Here is an 18356-nt window from a genome sequence, read left to right as displayed (position 1 = left end):
ATGCCCAAAAGCAAAGTCCAAATGAACCTAGTACAAGACCATTAAATAGGTGGTCAGTATTAACCAACAAAGATTTCTCTGAAATATAACTGCATACAGATGCTGACGACGTGTCCAACGTGAAGAAGAAGAAAAATGGTGAAAGAAAATTTCTTCAGATAAATGGCTTGTGTACTGCGATAGAATGTGAATGATTTAAGGATATATATGGAAGTATTGAAGATTCCGACACAGGATGGAACCATGTACCTATGTATACAACTGACAAATTACATACAGACAACAATGTGTTTAAAGGCTACATCAACCACAAGAAGGGTGATATGAATGAGGAGGGTAGAGCAGCAGTATACGTCCACAAAACATACCAATCTGTACCAGTTAATCTCACTACATACTGTCACGCAGGAGATCCTCAAGTCTACACAAAATTAAGAATTAAATGTAAAGTGCAATTATGGTGTCTGTGGCTCTTCAGTTGTGTGCTACTGTTGGCAGTTCATTATCATTGTTCATAGTCAGTTGGGTGATAGTAAACAGTAGCCAGTGAGAATCGGTCAATCTTACAATCTTGATTGCCATGAATATTTGATCGGGTGCTGCTGTTCATGCCCCCCTCCCTGCTCCTCCCTGTTTTTATGAGATGGTGGTTGAAATGGGATGTGACAGCCCAAAACATACTGGATTTCAGGTCTACCTGATATGCAACAACTCTATTTTTTTATGTAAATCCAAAAATGTTTCTTTATTAGGTGGACCTGGAGTAAAAAAAAAAATTCTATAAACATGGCTCCTGCTAGAACTTCAGAACCAAATGTTGAATACCTGATAGCTCAGTTTAAACTGTTGCGAGTGAAACAAAATACTGGTTAACTTAATTTACAAAGCAGAGAAAAATTACGAATGAGTAGTGTCATTAGCTGCTCAGATCTAGCTCATAATTCGTTGTATTTGCTTCTCATTGTCCATCACCAGAACTGTTACAGGGTGTATGCGTTCCGGGACAACTGGGAAGTTCGAGAAAAACCCAGGAATCTTTTCATCTGGGAGGAAACTGGAAGAAACCCGAGAATGTTTTATAATTCTGGGAATTTTTGGTTGTTTTAGCCATCAGTTAAATTTTTGTAATTTTGATTTGAAGAACTGATAAAAAGCAAAATTTTTCAAAGGCTTTAGGACGAAGACTATGGAATACTTAATATCATTAAATTGCTGCTGACGAGGGTGATGCCACAACTGTTTACGAAGTTCATTTAAGCAGTTGCCAGCGGGCTCATGCGAATGCACAGTTGAGGTGCATATGGGTAGTACGTTTTCCTGCTTCTGGCTACTTGAAGTGTGGCTGTTAGCTGTATCAGCAGTAGTAACAAGCAGCCAGATGCTATCTGGAAAAAATTTCCTGGTGGACCCAAGCTGCTAGATTTGCACAAGCACAGAGCAATCTGGGGTTGTAGTGGGGAGGGGGTTAGTTTCCACGTAAGCCATGTTCACGTATAGTGATTTTGCTGCTTCCTCTTCATTTACACTTCTCATGTCAAATGAAAACAAAATGGATTTCTGTGGGCGGGTGCTGTCAAGTGAATTAAAATACATTCAAAATATGTTATTAGTTTCAGTTTCCTGATTTTGTTTTATTTCCATGTTTTTGGCAGTCAAGCATTAATCGCCTTGCAGAATAATGAAGTTATTTTTGTCGGTTTGCTAAATAAATGTGGATTTTATTAATCTTTTCCACAGAGGCAGTCAATTTATTGGAAACAAAGTGTTTCATTCCACACTATTGCGTAATTTCAACTGCTCACTGAATTTAGAGTGCACATTTTCATCTTCTGGCTATTCTGGCACTTCTGGCGCTATGCCATAATAAAGAACCAAACATGAGACAATACAGTACTGGTACACCAAGAAAATTTGCGTCCCAAAAACCACACTGAAAAGCTTAATGTCAAGTTGAGCCTACTTCATTGTGAATCTGGACATACGATTGTGCATTTTAAGCTGAGTCATGCATTTTAGTATGGTTTACAGAATTTTGATGCTCCAGTATCCGCTGATGTTCTATTTCTTTTATGACATCATGTAAAAACTGTGTTACAAAATTTTAACCTTGGATAGCTGATGCCAGTAGGAACCAAAATTACTGATGTTGTGTAGGTTGGCAACACACCATTTTTAAACCACAGAAACTTGGTGCCATGCGCTCAGATTGACTGTGGGGTTGCCCTGTTGCCATTCGTTTGTTGAAGTGCAGCACTATGGTTGTTGGTTCACACATACAAATGTCCCTCGCCCCGTCACTGCCCCACCGTGATATGCACACGTGTCAGATAGGTCTTGCTGTTTGTTTCCTCCTCTTCTCAGAGGCATTCCCACACAAGCTTTGCTTTGGAGCACACACGTCACCTGGATTTAGTCATACAGTAAGCATGGCGGCAAAGTATTCATTTGAAAAACAACAAGATACGGTTTTTGTTTATGAACTAGCTGATGATAATGCGCATGAAGCTCGACGGTTGTATGAGGAATGGTACCCAGCAAGACGCCACCCACACCTGCAAATGTTAACAGCAATTCACCGGCGACTTGGCAAAACAGGCTCGTTAGTGGGATATCGTGGTGATGCTAGAAGACATCGAACACGACGGGATGATGCATTTGAGGGGACTGTTCTCGAGTGCTTCAAGGAAGCACCTACAAGTACTCGAGCGGTTGGGCATGACATAGGGGTCACTCGTCAGTTAGTCGGGAGGTTTTGAGGAATGACAGCCTGAATCCATTTAGTTTCCACCCTGTCAAAGACCTAAATCCTGTGGCGGACTATGAACACAGGCTAGAGTTTTGCCAGTGGTTTCTGCAATGTGTTGCCCGAGATTCCGACTTCCCCACCATTGTGTTGTTTATCGACGAATGCACCTTACATCGGGATGGCCTTTTCAACACTCGAAACGTTCATTACTGGGCAAGGGTAAATCGTAAATCCTCACATCACGTATGTCCACGGACACCAGGCACGATTTTCGCTCAACACTTGGGCAGGCATTGTGGGTGACCTTCTGATTGGGCTGGTCCATATACCTCCTTGACTTATCAGGGCAAATTACCTTCACTTTTTGCAAGAAACTCTACCCAGCCCGTTGGAAGTTGTTCCCCTGGACAAACGGCTATGCATGAGGTTGCAGCATGATGGAGCACCTGCACATAACAATCGTGCTGTGTGTGGATATTTAAATGAACTCTTAGGTGGCCGGGTAGTTGGCTAATTGGCAGAGGTGCTTGTAGGACATGGCAACCGCAATCGCCAGACCTCACGCCACCGGACTTTCTCCTGTGGGGATCCTTCAAGGTTCTAGTTCACCTACCCAGATGTGAACCACCTAGAAACGAAGAGGAATAGGAATTAATGGATTGCATTCAAGATGCCACCAATCACATCAGGGCTCTGCCAAGAATCTTTCAGAGTGTTCGGCAAAACACCGTTAGACATTACCAAGCTTGTGTCATGCCAGAGGGTATCAGTTTGAGTACCTGCCTTAAGTAAACAATGTCCAAGCTAAAAAAAAAAGTACCTTTCCAGGGTTGACACAATTTGTAAAAGACTTCCTGTACACGAACTAACAGCTGTTGATGGGTTTGTTCCTGGTACATCTTATCATGAAACTACAATGGATGTGTCAGGACCCTGGCGGATTTGCCCCCAGAGTGGAAGGCTGGCGCGCTACCAAGAGTGTCTGGGCCGCCTTGGATGCATTGTGATCTCCGGCAGGCAAAGCATTCGCGTTCATGTGTTGTCCAGAGCATCCGGCAACAGGGCAATCCCTCGGCCAATCAAAGTGCATGGCGCCAAGGTTCTGTAGTTTAAAAATTGTGAATTGTTGACCTATACAATGTAGTAATTTTGGTTCCTACTGGCATCAGCTATACAGGGTTAAAATTTCGTGACACAACTTTTCTCAACCCTGTATATATGAACATACAGGCTTTCTACGTCATCGTAGCTGCCCAAGCGCAGTAATGCCTTTTTTCTGGCACACTCTAGCAACTGCAGAAATGTGAACCTATTTCTAACAGGTCTTGGGAAAATATTGTGAATGGTGCTTTGAAAAGCATTACTGTCAAAGTAAATTTCCTTTTACACAAGGTGAATTATTTTACGTTTGACTCTCATTTAAAACTTAACACATTGAGGACCAGCCACTTACAGGAATTTCGAGCCCAGAAGACCAGGTATTAATGTCATATAAAATTTTACTGGTACATTTGTGTGATGTATCTGGAAGAGTAACACATGCAAAAGGACCAATATTATATGTGAAAGCTTAGCTTTTCTTGTAGCTACACAGTGTACATTAATTAAAACCATTAACTTTCCATATTTGTGTGTTCATGCTACATAAGCGATGTAGCTATTAGCTGACTACATCACGTGTCCTATGCTCTGAATACCTGCTGTCATTGGCTGGTGAGATCAGATGACATGAGCTGTGATTGGCTTACAGATGTGCATTTCATTCTTGATTTCAGTGCTTAGGAAACTGATGTGCTGTGTTTGGTGAAATTCGATTCTAAACTTTCATAATATGAATACGAAAATATGCAACGTTAATGTGGCTGCACATCAAAGATCTTTCAAAAACTTTTTCTTTTTCCCCCCGATGTTATTCATTCTCTGAAGTGCCGGGAAGTTCTACGCTTGTGTATAAAAAATTTACCATTCAAAGGATTGATATTTTTGCAGCTTGAAGGGAAAGTATACTGTCACTTATCAAGGAAGAAGTGTATTTTTAACCTTGGAAGAAATGTATTTTCACGTGGGGAAAAAGTGCTTTCTTAACCGGGAAATGTGGAAATTTTTTTCCTTGTCTGTGTATACACCCTTATGTTAGCAACAGAACCTCACAATCGAAAAGCCACTCACACTGTAAGTCCATATCTGTCAGAATAAATGTGATTCCAAACAAGACTACAGACTGCAGACTGCACTGACCATCCACAGACAGCACCACTGGTTCCCATTGTTTCCAGTGTGAGGCGTGCGGAATGTGGCGGCAGCATCACCTGCTGCCGTATACCTCCTCTGGCAATAGACTGCTCTCCACTCAGGACCAATAGTTCTGCTGTATTGTATAGTGACAGGAGACTGCTTCCAATGGCAAAACATACTATCTTCATCAGTGAGTTCATGAGATTTTGAGGCTCTGATGAAGAAAAGTTAATGAACAATGTGGCAAAATTTTCTGTTATCTGTGGCACAGGACATGAAGACTGCCAGTAGCGAGAAAAATTTTCGTAAAGATTTGAAATCATGTGTAAAGTTTGTTACAAGTGACTAAGAGCTGTCATTCTCAAATACTGGTCTTATTCATTACTAGCTTACAAGTTTTGAACCATTTGGCAGCCAAGAGTAACTCTGTAATTTGTTGAATAATTGTTGTTTACAACTCAAAAATCTTTTTCAGGCCACACGACACACCATTTGAGGATGGCACATTTAAGTTAACTATAGAATTTACTGAAGAATATCCCAATAAACCGCCAACAGTAAAATTTGTGTCCAAAATGTTTCATCCGAATGTGTATGCAGATGGTGGCATATGTTTGGACATACTCCAGAATCGTTGGAGTCCCACATATGACGTTTCAGCCATACTTACTTCCATCCAGGTAAGTTATTTCTACATTTCTAAAATTGTCTGAAACTTCTTTTGTTGCCTTCAAACTCAAGTAAATGAAGGAAGGGAACTAAAGCAAATGACAGAAAATTATTAACCATCACAAAAATAAATTCTTGTTAGGTGATATAGAATATACTGGGTAAAGGGAAATAAATAAGGTGGAAGCTAGGGGAAGAGTACAAATACCAAAGTATCTTTTGATTAGCCTACCTCGTATATGCTGATTGAGTAAATGTAACCACAATAGGGGAAACAGGAATAAAGAAGCGATGTGGAAGCTATTTTGAAGAGAGTAAGGAAAAGGCACATAGTGTTTTTATTTGATTTTTAAAAAAGGAGGGCTGAAATAAATGAAAATATGAAAGTAAAGATAAGATGATATGTTAAGACTAGAACAAATGCTCGTCCAGAAAAAGAGGAATCTATAATTTTATGAGTGTGAGGAAGTTATTTGATAATAATGACAATATTTGGAAGCCAATGAAAAGTGGAACTGTGTGCTTGTTGCAAAAGACCTTTTAAGATTATGAAAATGGGTGAAGAGAGTGAGTAGAAGAAAGAATCCATGGAGTTGTGGGGATGTGTAAGTGTATACTACAAAAAGAACAGTGGAATAATGACTACAAGAAAAGAAAGCAAATTTGGAAGGGGAGAAACAGATCTGCTGTTGCAGGATATGCTTTGCAGCCAGGAGACCATCAGATTCGATTTGATAAGCTTCAGGTCCTGGTAGCCATGTGCGAGTACTAAGATAGGCTATACGGAGAGACATTAGAGATTATTAAATGCAAGAGTAATTCTAATAGGAGTTAAGTTGTGAATTGGATCTTCATAGAAGCTACAACCACCCTTGAAGTTTTTCTCCATAGATATGAACGAAATACTGGGTTTCTCCAATAAATTCATTTGATCATGGCATAATAACCCAGAATATTGTAAAAATTGAATTGTTAATAAAAAGATACTAGTAAGGTGGTGGTGTAAACACTAAAACAATGAGACAAGGATTACTAAGTTTAAAGTTGCAGAAGTTGCAAAATATTGGATATAAGAATAAGACAATAGGAAAAGGAGAAAAAAGTGGGTAAATAAGTGGGAATTGTATTGAATTAAGGTGGTTTCAGAATGAACTTTCACTCTGCAGTGGAGTCTGCACTGAGTTGATACTTTTTGGCAGTTTGAAACTGTCTGCTGGACCGGGACTTGAAGGTGAGACCTTTGCCTTTTGTGGTGAGTGCTCTGCTGACTGAGCTATCCAAGCATGACTTAGAACCTGCCACCACAGCTTTTACTTCTGCCTGTCCTCCTCCTACCTTTCCAAATTTCACAGAAGTTCTGGCTACCCAGGAAGTTCCACTCCCAGTGTCTCTCATAGTTCTAATCTGCCAGGAAGTTCCATTTCAGTGCACAGTGAAACTCTTATTCTGAAACAATCGCATAACCTGTGGCTGAGCCATTTCTCTGCAGTATCATTTCCTCCAAAAGTGCTAGTCCCAAAAGTATGCAGGAGAAAGGTATCTCAAGAGTCATGCTTGAATGCCTCAATCTGTATAGCACTTGCTTGCAAAAGCAAAGGTCCCAGTCTGGCACACAGTTTTAATATACTAGGAAGTTTCAAATTGAGACAATGGTTGGAATATTTGAATGTGTTGTGAAGCTTATAGTTGGAGTGACTTGAAATGGGAAAGGTTGTTGATTGAAAGTAGGATATGAGTAGTGCAACCCATTTTGTCAGGTGATAATACACAGAAAATTATTGCTACTCTGGGTGAGATACAGTTGCACCAGCCTTTGTGTAATATACTGTGAAAAACACAAGCAGGAAACGTACAACTTTCTGTACTTTGTGTATATAAGTAGTACCAATGTAATACACTCCTGGAAATTGAAATAAGAACACCGTGAATTCATTGTCCCAGGAAGGGGAAACTTTATTGACACATTCCTGGGGTCAGATACATCACATGATCACACTGACAGAACCACAGGCACATAGACACAGGCAACAGAGCATGCACAATGTCGGCACTAGTACAGTGTATATCCACCTTTCGCAGCAATGCAGGCTGCTATTCTCCCATGGAGACGATCGTAGAGATGCTGGATGTAGTCCTGTGGAACGGCTTGCCATGCCATTTCCACCTGGCGCCTCAGTTGGACCAGCGTTCGTGCTGGACGTGCAGACCGCGTGAGACGACGCTTCATCCAGTCCCAAACATGCTCAATGGGGGACAGATCCGGAGATCTTGCTGGCCAGGGTAGTTGACTTACACCTTCTAGAGCACGTTGGGTGGCACGGGATACATGCGGACGTGCATTGTCCTGTTGAAACAGCAAGTTCCCTTGCCGGTCTAGGAATGGTAGAACGATGGGTTCGATGACGGTTTGGATGTACCGTGCACTATTCAGTGTCCCCTCGACGATCACCAGTGGTGTACGGCCAGTGTAGGACATCGCTCCCCACACCATGATGCCGGGTGTTGGCCCTGTGTGCCTCGGTCGTATGCAGTCCTGATTGTGGCGCTCACCTGCACGGCGCCAAACACGCATACGACCATCATTGGCACCAAGGCAGAAGCGACTCTCATCGCTGAAGACGACACGTCTCCATTCGTCCCTCCATTCACGCCTGTCGCGACCACTGGAGGCGGGCTGCACGATGTTGGGGCGTGAGCGGAAGACGGCCTAACGGTGTGCGGGACCGTAGCCCAGCTTCATGGAGACGGTTGTGAATGGTCCTCGCCGATACCCCAGGAGCAACAGTGTCCCTAATTTGCTGGGAAGTGGCGGTGCGGTCCCCTACGGCACTGCGTAGGATCCTACGGTCTTGGCGTGCATCCGTGCGTCGCTGCGGTCCGGTCCCAGGTCGACGGGCACGTGCACCTTCCGCCGACCACTGGCGACAACATCGATGTACTGTGGAGACCTCACGCCCCACGTGTTGAGCAATTCGGCGGTACGTCCACCCGGCCTCCCGCATGCCCACTATACGCCCTCGCTCAAAGTCCGTCAACTGCACATACGGTTCACGTCCACGCTGTCGCGGCATGCTACCAGTGTTAAAGACTGCGATGGAGCTCCGTATGCCACGGCAAACTGGCTGACACTGACGGCGGCGGTGCACAAATGCTGCGCAGCTAGCGCCATTCGACGGCCAACACCGCGGTTCCTGGTGTGTCCGCTGTGCCGTGCGTGTGATCATTGCTTGTACAGCCCTCTCGCAGTGTCCGGAGCAAGTATGGTGGGTCTGACACACCGGTGTCAATGTGTTCTTTTTTCCATTTCCAGGAGTGTAGAAGTGAAAATAAAATGATTTCATTTTGGACAGATGAGAGCTGAATGCAGGTAGCAAAATTAGTGGGTCTAAAATCAGTGGGAAATGAGAGAGAATGGTTAGAAATAAGTTAAATTTAAAAAATACATGGAAATGACTTTAGTGCATATTAAATGCCACTGTGTGATGGAAATACAAATTAAGTGGAAGAGTAACCAAAAATGGTTAGAAAAAAATTTATATCGCAAGGCACTGGATGCTGAACTAATAGATTATGGTATATCAGGTCTGGAAAGATATATCATCAGCCTCCTCATCTGTTGTATGCTAAAAAACACACACACACACCACTGAAAGAAGGAGAAAAACATTAGCTGAAACATTCATACATAAAAGATGGCTGTTACAGTTTGCATATGTGCTTTGTTAGAGTAGCCTGATGTAATTTTCAGACAGGTAAATTTGAGGTAATTAACAGACAACTTCATCACTCCCACAGAAAAATAAATTTTTGCCAAATAACTTTTCTGTCTGAGCAGTCGTTCTCATGCAGCAGTATGTACTTTGAATAAAATTATTTTCCTATTATGTTTGCAGCAGCATTGGTTTAGATAGAATATTTTGCAAAAAATTAGTATTCAAGTTTTCATTTCATTATTTTCAAATTTAAATTTTGATTTTTGCAGTGCATCAACAATAGTTAAATTTTTTGCAGCGTTTTCAGTCTACATCAAACACTCTTCAAGCTAGAAATAAAATTTCCGGACAATAGTGTGGCAGAGATGGAAATTTTGAAAGAAACTGAAGTGTTTTCATATGTTTTGGGGTAATTTTCATATGCCATATTGAGTGCTTCTACAAGGTAAATTTGATTTATTTCAAGCAAAAAGCATCAGTTGTAGAAAATGCTTCAAACATACGGCAAGAAAGGTAAATCCTACCCAGAGGACCAGCTACCAAGAGTGACTACTGAAGTGAATGAAAATCCCAGTGTAAGCACCAGAAGTGCTGCCAGGAAATGTGGACTGAAGGAGGATTTGTGATTTTCTCATCTCAAAGAATAAGCAATGGCACAGCTGGAAGTAAGCCAATTATTCCTGTAGATGAAGTGGAACTAGCAAGCTCACCAAAATGTATGACCAAATGGGGATTTGGATCAACAAATGGGAAGTGAAAGACACTCTAAAATGTATTGACTGAGTGCAGTATTCATAGTCCTTTTACCAATAATAGATCAGCAGAAGACTGGTTCCAAAACTGCAAGAAAAGCCATGGTTTGACATTGAAGAAACACAAACCCCTTCATTGAGCTAGAAGAAAGGTCATGATTTGAATGTAGCTTCTGTATCATCTGCAGATATGGATGGAGATAAAGGCTGAATTGTTGTTCAGAATTTCTGTCTGCTCCTCCTCCTCCTCCCCCCCCCCCCCCATCACCCCCCCCCCCCCCCTCACCCACACACACACATTTCAGAAGACAATTATTCTGTTGGACAAGGACCTGCTACAGTAGAATCTGGGCCTTCTACAAAACGCATGCCTGCTGTTGTGCATACTGTTGTATCAAATCATCAGTCTGACTCTTCCATGAAGAAGCCGAAGGAACAGTCCCAAAAGTTTCAAAGAACTGCTCCTTGAGAAAGTATCATCAGACTCTCCACAGCCTGACGACAAAAGAAGTCATGTTGATGTAACTGCAGTAGTGATTACTTCAGATGGGTATGCTCAGAAAATAAAAGCTACCTGATAAAGCAAAAAAGCCCGAGGAGACAACCAAAGGTGTTACAAAGAAGTCAAAACAGTTATTTGAAAGAGACTTTTCTATTTCATCTTCTGAAGATGGAGAGTTGGTTCTTGCAGATACTTCAGATAGTAACATGTAATTGAGCCTACAGGAAAAGAGCTTATGCAGTTCAGTAAGAAAGATTTACCACAAAGTGTGTGCCAGATCAAAACTAATACGAAAAAAGTTTGAGCGAACATTACGATTGACCCCTTTAATATTAAAGCCATTGCTGATGAAAATCAAAGCTATGGTAATGTGAAAAAGTGTCACATAGAGCTTTTTAAAATTTACAAACATTAAATTCTGGTTCTGAAATACTATTTCTGTTTTAGAGGATTATGGTTTTTGATGCTCATTTTTTCATAACTATTGTGTGCTCCCTGCCGCCGTTGGATAAGCAGCTGCCAGCAGAAACTCGTATACTCCTAGCTCACTTATTTGTTACATAGTTTAATTCTTAATTTCTTTGTGTGTTATGGTCTTAAGTGGAGATTTCAATTTACCAGATATAGACTGGGACACTCAGATGTTCAGGTCGGGTGGTAGGGACAGAGCATCGAGTGACATTATACTGAGTGCACTATCCGAAAATTACCTCGAGCAATTAAACAGAGAACTGACTCGTGGAGATAACATCTTGGACCTACCGATAACAAACAGACCCGAACTTTTCGACTCTGTAAGTGCAGAACAGGGAATCAGTGATCATAAGGCCGTTGCAGCATCCCTGAATGCAGAAGTTAATAGGAATATAAAAAAAGGGAGGAAGGTCTATCTGTTTAGCAAGAGTAACAGATCAAAACGAAAATTTCTGTTCCGACACTGACAATGTTGAGTGTTTATGGAAAAAGTTTAAGGCAATTGTAAAATGCATTTTAGACAGGTACGTGCCGAGTAAAACTGTTAGGGACAGGAAAGACCCACCATGGTTCAACAACAAAGTTAGGAAACTACTGCAAAAGCAAAGAGAGCTTCACTCCAAGTTTAAATGCAGCCAAACCCTCTCAGACAAACAGAAGCTAAACGATGTCAAAGTTAGCGTAAGGAGGGCTATGCGTGAAGCGTTCAGTGAATTCGAAAGTAAAATTCTATGTGTGGACTTGACAGAAAATCCTAGGAAGTTCTGGTCTTATGTTAAATCAGTAAGTGGCTCGAAACAGCATATCCAGACACTCCGGGATGATGATGGCATTGAAGCAGAGGATGACACGTGTAAAGCTGAAATACTAAACACCTTTTTCCAAAGCTGTTTCACAGAGGAAGACCGCACTGCAGTTCCTTCTCTAAATCCTCGCACAAACGAAAAAATGGCTGACATCGACATAAGTGTCCAAGTAATAGAAAAGCAACTGGGATCACTCAACAGAGGAAAGTCCACTGGACCTGACGGGATACCAATTCGATTCTACACAGAGTACGCGAAAGAACTTGCCCCCTTCTAACAGCCGTGTACCGCAAGTCTCTAGAGGAATGGAAGGTTCCAAACGATTGGAAAAGAGCACAGGTAGTCCTAGTCTTCAAGAAGGGTCCTTGAGCAGATGCGCAAAACTGTAGACCTATATCTCTGACGTCGATTCTTGTACAATGTTTTTTGCTCGAGTATCATGTCGTTTCTGGAAACCCAGAATCTACTCTGTAGGAATCAACATGGATTCCGGAAACAGCGATCGTGTGAGACCCAACTCGCTTTATTTGTTCATGAGACCCAGAAAATATTAGATACAGGCTCCCAGGTAGATGCTATTTTCCTTGACTTCTGGAAGGCATTCAATACAGTTCCGCACTGTCGCCTGATAAACAAAGTAAGAGCCTACGGAATATCAAATCAGCTGTGTGGCTGGATTGAAGAGTTTTTAGCAAACAGAACACAACATGTTGTTATCAATGGAGAGACGTCTACAGACGTTAAAGTAACCTCTGGCGTGCCACAGGGGAGTGTTATGGGACCATTGCATTTCACAATATACATAAATGACCTAGTAGATAGTGTCGGAAGTTCCATGCGGCTTTTCGCGGATGATGGTGTAGTATACAGAGAAGTTGCAGCATTAGAAAATTGTAGCGAAATGCAGGAAGATCTGCAGCGGATAGGCACTTGGTGCAGAGAGTGGCAACTGACCCTTAACATAGACAAATGTAATGTATTGCAAATACATAGAAAGAAGGATCCTTTATTGTATGATTATATGATAGCGGAACAAACACTGGTAGCAGTTACTTCTGTAAAATGTCTGGGAGTATGCGTGCGGAACGATTTGAAGTGGAATGATCATATAAAATTAATTGTTGGTAAGGCGGGTACCAGGTTGAGATTCATTGGGAGAGTCCTTAGAAAATGTAGTCCATCAACAAAGGAGGTGGCTTACAAAACACTCGTTCGACCTACACTTCAGTATTGCTCATCAGTGTGGGATCCGTACCAGATCGGTTTGACGGAGGAGATAGAGAAGATCCAAAGAAGAGCGGCGCGTTTCATCACGGGGTTATTTGGTAACCGTGATAGCGTTACGGAGATGTTTAGCAAACTCAAGTGGCAGACCCTGCGAGAGAGGCGCTCTGCATCGTGGTGTAGCTTGCTCGTTAGGTTTCGAGAGGGTGCGTTTCTGGATGAGGTATCGAATATATTGCTTCCCCCTGCTTATACCTCCCGAGGAGATCAAGAATGTATAATTAGAGAGATTAGAGCGCGCACGGAGGCTTTCAGACAGCCGTTCTTCCCGCGAACCATACGCGACTGGAACAGAAAAGCGAGATAATGACAGTGGCACGTAAAGTGCCCACCGCCACACACCGTTGGGTGGCTTGCGGAGTATAAATGTAGATGTAGATGTAGATCCCAATAGATTATTCAGCCACTATACATTTTGTCTTGCAATTGCCCCAGTTGATACTCATAACAGTCCTTTAAACAATTTAGGAAGCAGCTGTTTGATAATAACCACATCTGAGTTTTCCCCATTTAGTGGGGAATTTCCAAATACCTTTTCATTTTTTATTTAGTATCTTGAGACAATAGTGAAAATTTCTCCAAATATTGGTTAGTCATGCGAGGTTATCACAGAAAGGAAATGTTAGAGAGACCAAAATTTTCATAATTATAGCGTAAGTTAAATTTTTGTCTGCAAATCACCCCAGGCTACTCTAAATTTTTCTTACTTGTGGTATGTTCTTTCCAAATTACTTGTTTCTGAATATTCTTTTATGCTATACATATAGGCTACAGTACAATAATTTTTATTTGTCATGTAGTTTCTTGTGTGCTGTGTGTTTTTATATAAAGCACCTATGTTATGGTATCTTTTCAGTTTTTCCATAGTGGTATTCACCACCTATTTCATGTACTGTAACTGTGTGTAACAAATCTTTGGCCTTTTTTTAAGGAGGACTGAATCGTTCGGCAGTCAACTTCAAATGCCGGTTCTCTAAATTTTCATAATAAGTGTTCCCTGAAACGAATGCACCTTCCTTCCAGGGATCCTCATTTGAGTTCTCGAAACATCTCTGTAACACTTACATTTTGTTCGAACCTACCAGTAACAAATCTAGCAGCCCTCCTCCGAATTGCTTCAATGTCTTCCTTCAGTCTGAGATATCCCAAACACTTGAGCAGTAATCAAGAATAGGTCAAACCAGTGTCCTACATGTGGTCTCCTTAACAGATGAACCACTCTTTCCTAAAGTTCTCCCAATAAATCGAAGTCAGCCATTTGCCTTCCCTACGGCAGGTTTCACATGTTCGCTCCACCTCATTGCTTTCCAGCGTTACGCCCAGATATTTAAATGACACGACTGTGTCAAGCTGGACACTAGTAATACTATATCTGAACATTACAGGTTTGTTCTTCCTATTCATCCACATTAACTTGCATATTTCCACATTTAGGGCTAGCTGCCATTCATCACACCAACTACAAATTTTGTCTAAGTCATCTTGTATCTTCCTACAATCACTCAACTTCAGCACCTTACCATACACCATGGCATCATCAGCAAATAACCACAGACTGCTGCCCAACCTGTCCACCAAATCATTTATGTATATAGAGAACAAGAGCGGCCCTATCACACTTCCCTTGTGCACCCCTGATGATACTCTTGTCTCAGCTGAACATCCGCTGTCGAGGACAACATACTGGGTTCTATTATTTAAGAAGTTTCGAGCCACTCGCATATCAGTGAACTTATTCCATATGCTTGTACCTTCGTTAACAGCCTACATTGGGTCAGCATGTCAAGTGCATTCTGGAAGTCTAGAAATATGGAATCTACCTGTTGCCCTTCATCCATAGTTGTCGGTATATCATGTGAAAAAAGGACAAGCAGAGTTTCGCAAGAGCGGTGCTTTCTGAAACCATGCTGATATGTGGACATAAGCTGTTTAGCCTTAAGAAAGTTTATTATATTCAAACTGAGAATGTGTTAAAGGATTCTGCAACAAACAGAAGTCAAAGATATTGGTCTGTAATTTTACGGGTCTGTTATTTTACCTTTCTTATATACTAGTCATCTGCGCTTTTTTCCAGTCACTTGGGACTTTGTGCTGGGTGGGAGGGTCACAATAAATGCGAGCTAGATAAGGTACGAATTCCATAGAGTACTCTGTAAAATTGAACCAGGATTGCATCTGGACCTGGTGATTTATTTGTTTTCAAATCTTTAAGTTAACTTCTCTACAGCTGGTATGCTAATTTTTGTGTCGTCCATAGGGGAGTCTGCCTGATGATCAAATGATGGTATGTTTGTATGGGTCTCCTGCGTGAACAATTTCATGAATGTGAAATTTAATAATTTGTCTTTCATTTTGCTATCTTCTACTGCCACACCAGACAGGAGAACAAGGGACTGAATGGAAGCCTTAGACCCGCTTAGCGATTTTACGTATGACGCACGTACTTCAGGAGATACGTCATAAACATGAAGCTGTGTGAAAATGAAACTGCAGGGAGAAATTCACTGGAGAGACAGATGAAATATGTGTACAAATACAAGTGAAATATGTTAAATATGTGTGCTTCCATGCGCACACACCAAATGTTTCAAAGGCGTGAGTAAAACGCTCATCCTAAACCTCTGGAACGATTTCAATCAAATTAGGTACACATGTTGCAGTCTGGAAAGAAATACCTTAGGAGCAAGAATCACCAGCCCCCTGTTAGGGTGAGTGTGATAATGTGGAAAGAGAAGGGAGGATGGAAAGGTGGGCAGACAGTTAGGGGGAAAGAGAAGATAGGCACAGATAGGAGGAGGACAGAGTAAGGAGAGGTGAAAATGGACAGAAAGAGGGGAGAAGAGGAGAAAGAGACAGGCAGAGAGATAGGGAGGAGGAAGTAGACAGAGAAAGGGAAAGGGAAAGGGAAGGGGAAGAGATTGACAGAGAGAGGGGAGAGGAGGAGATGTATACAGAAAGGAAAGGGGAGGAGATGAACAGCGTGAGAGGGGAAAAGATGAACAGAGAGATGGGGAGCAGATGGGTAGAGAGAGGGGTAGGAGGAGGTGGACAGAGATTGGGGGCCTGGAGGAAGTGGACTAATAGAAGACCAGAATAAATACATATTCAGGCAATGCCGAGTACTCTACTATTGTGGTAGAGAAATGCACTGACTTTGGAACAAATTTTATTGATATGTTTTTCCCATGTCTTTTGACCATTAATTGTAATAACTGGGAGTGTAAACTTACCTACTTTTATAATATTGTCTCCAAACTTTAAAAAGTTGACTGCATCAGTCAAAATGAATAGACTGCTCCCAGACCCCATGCTAAATGGTTCATCCAGTTTGATTTGTTATCTGTTTTGTAATTGGTCTCCATCATCAAAATCTAAAAAGAAAAGGGAAAAAATGTGGTAAAATGGGATGTGAGTTTTTTTGTCATTGGTGTACAGAGTAAAAAGTTCTGCTCAGATGCCAAGAACAAGATAAGTCAGTGTCAACAAACAGTCCCCAGCTTGCATATTTGACACACAGTTCATGTCTTCCTAATAATTGTATAAGTAGCTATTCCAGTATTCGCTCTAAGTGGTTCACGGATGTTTGTCATTACCTATGGTCAGTTTTCCTTCTAAGTTGTGTAGTAATAATCAGAAGCTGATATGAAAACAAAGCTAACATGAATGAATCGGAATGGGGTGTAACATGAATGAATCGGAATGGGGTGATCTTATGATTGAATGCTCAGATGATGTGTCTAAGAACCATCTTAAAGTAAGCATTGTAGTAAGGACTGAGACACAGATGGTAGTGAATGCAATGAAGAGGATGATTAGGTTAGTCAAATAGCAAGTGCCACAAATACCAGGGGAAGTGAAATTCTTCAAGATGCATTGGTATTTGTGTTCAATGGGAAGGCAAGTTTGAAACTACACTTGCAAAATTTTTGGTGCAGTGCACTTATTGATACCCCCCCTCCCCCGTCCTCCGGAAGAGTTCCTTATGTTATTGATTGAACAAATAAATATATATGAAAGCCAAGAAGCAGAAAAGTGGCAGTAGATCAACCTGGCTCACCAGTTGGAGGGATACATATGCTGTAGCAAAAGTCTTTTTTACACTGTAACACTCTGGCAGTGTCATGACAGACAGCTCATTGCAATCCACAGATGACTTCACAAAATTAGACTAGTTGTGGACCATTTAAATAATATGAGTGATATAATTACTTTCCAGACTAGAAGCTCTGTATAGAGGAATCAAGGGTCTTAAGATATAGTCCCTTGTTTTGCAGGCTGTACTGCGAAACAAGAAACACAAGTACAGTGTGAAAATTTATGAACTCTGAGTGCAATAGTGCGGTTCTCAAAATATAAATATGCTTCAGTAAGACAAAGGAAAAGGTAGTGATGAGTCATGCATCTTGAGTTGTTTTACACTTAGTGGTAGCCTACTTCGATAAACGGTCTGTGCTGTGAACGAACAATTTTTATGAATCTGTAACTCTGACATGGTCTCAGAATTAGTTTTCCCACTGTTTAAGACATTTTATGCCTGTACCATCAAATTCTGTATGTCCTGAATGTTAATTCAGGCCCACTTTGCGTTATCATAATTATAGTTTCTTTACAGTTGATGAAACAATGAAAAAAAAGTAACTGAGATATGATGATGCTGGAAATGCATTGGTTTTCAATTGTTGTGTTGAGAAACATTGTGCAGTAATCTTTTTTGAGCTCGTCTTTTTAGTTCTGAATAGACAGAAGATTTTAAAAGTTCGGAGTGTTTGTGCTGCTAGTGTGTAGTCTCCAAACACTGCCAACCTAACAATAACTATACTGTGTGCGGTATTGTTCATAGCTGCGTTATTGAAAGAAGTGTTTGGTTGGGCTAAAACTTTGATATTATTCTGAACGGAAGGAATGTTGGCAACTGCAAACAAGAGCTCTTCCGGATAAAATACGAACTACCTTAGAACTGTCAAAGATGTGGTGCCTCTTGCAAAAAACATTGCACTACGAGGGTGGTTTGAAAAGTTCTCGGAATGGAATAGGAAAAAAAAGCACTTGCATCATTGAATCTTCTTTTATTTTTCAATGTAGTCTCCTTGTAGATTAATGAACTTGATCCAACAATGTTCCAGTGCCGTGCTCCCATTTCGAAAATGAGTTTCCTCCAGGCCTGCAAAATAGTTG

General features: G+C 41.3%; 1 protein-coding gene across 2 annotated transcripts in view; it reads left to right on the top strand.

Moving 5' to 3' along the window:
- Positions 1-18356, top strand: part of LOC124555554 (ubiquitin-conjugating enzyme E2-17 kDa) — a 94080-nt gene that overhangs the window by 46658 nt on the left and 29066 nt on the right. For both annotated transcript variants that reach the window (XM_047129509.1, XM_047129510.1), the window contains exon 3: positions 5457-5661. In XM_047129509.1, coding sequence (XP_046985465.1) covers positions 5457-5661 — 205 coding nt within the window. The remainder of the gene's footprint in view (positions 1-5456; positions 5662-18356) is intronic.

This window comes from Schistocerca americana, chromosome X (assembly GCF_021461395.2).
Source record: "Schistocerca americana isolate TAMUIC-IGC-003095 chromosome X, iqSchAmer2.1, whole genome shotgun sequence".
Classification (NCBI taxonomy): domain Eukaryota; kingdom Metazoa; phylum Arthropoda; class Insecta; order Orthoptera; family Acrididae; genus Schistocerca; species Schistocerca americana.
The sequence above is the reverse complement of the archived record's forward strand: the minus strand, read 5'-3'. Positions and strand labels throughout refer to the sequence as shown.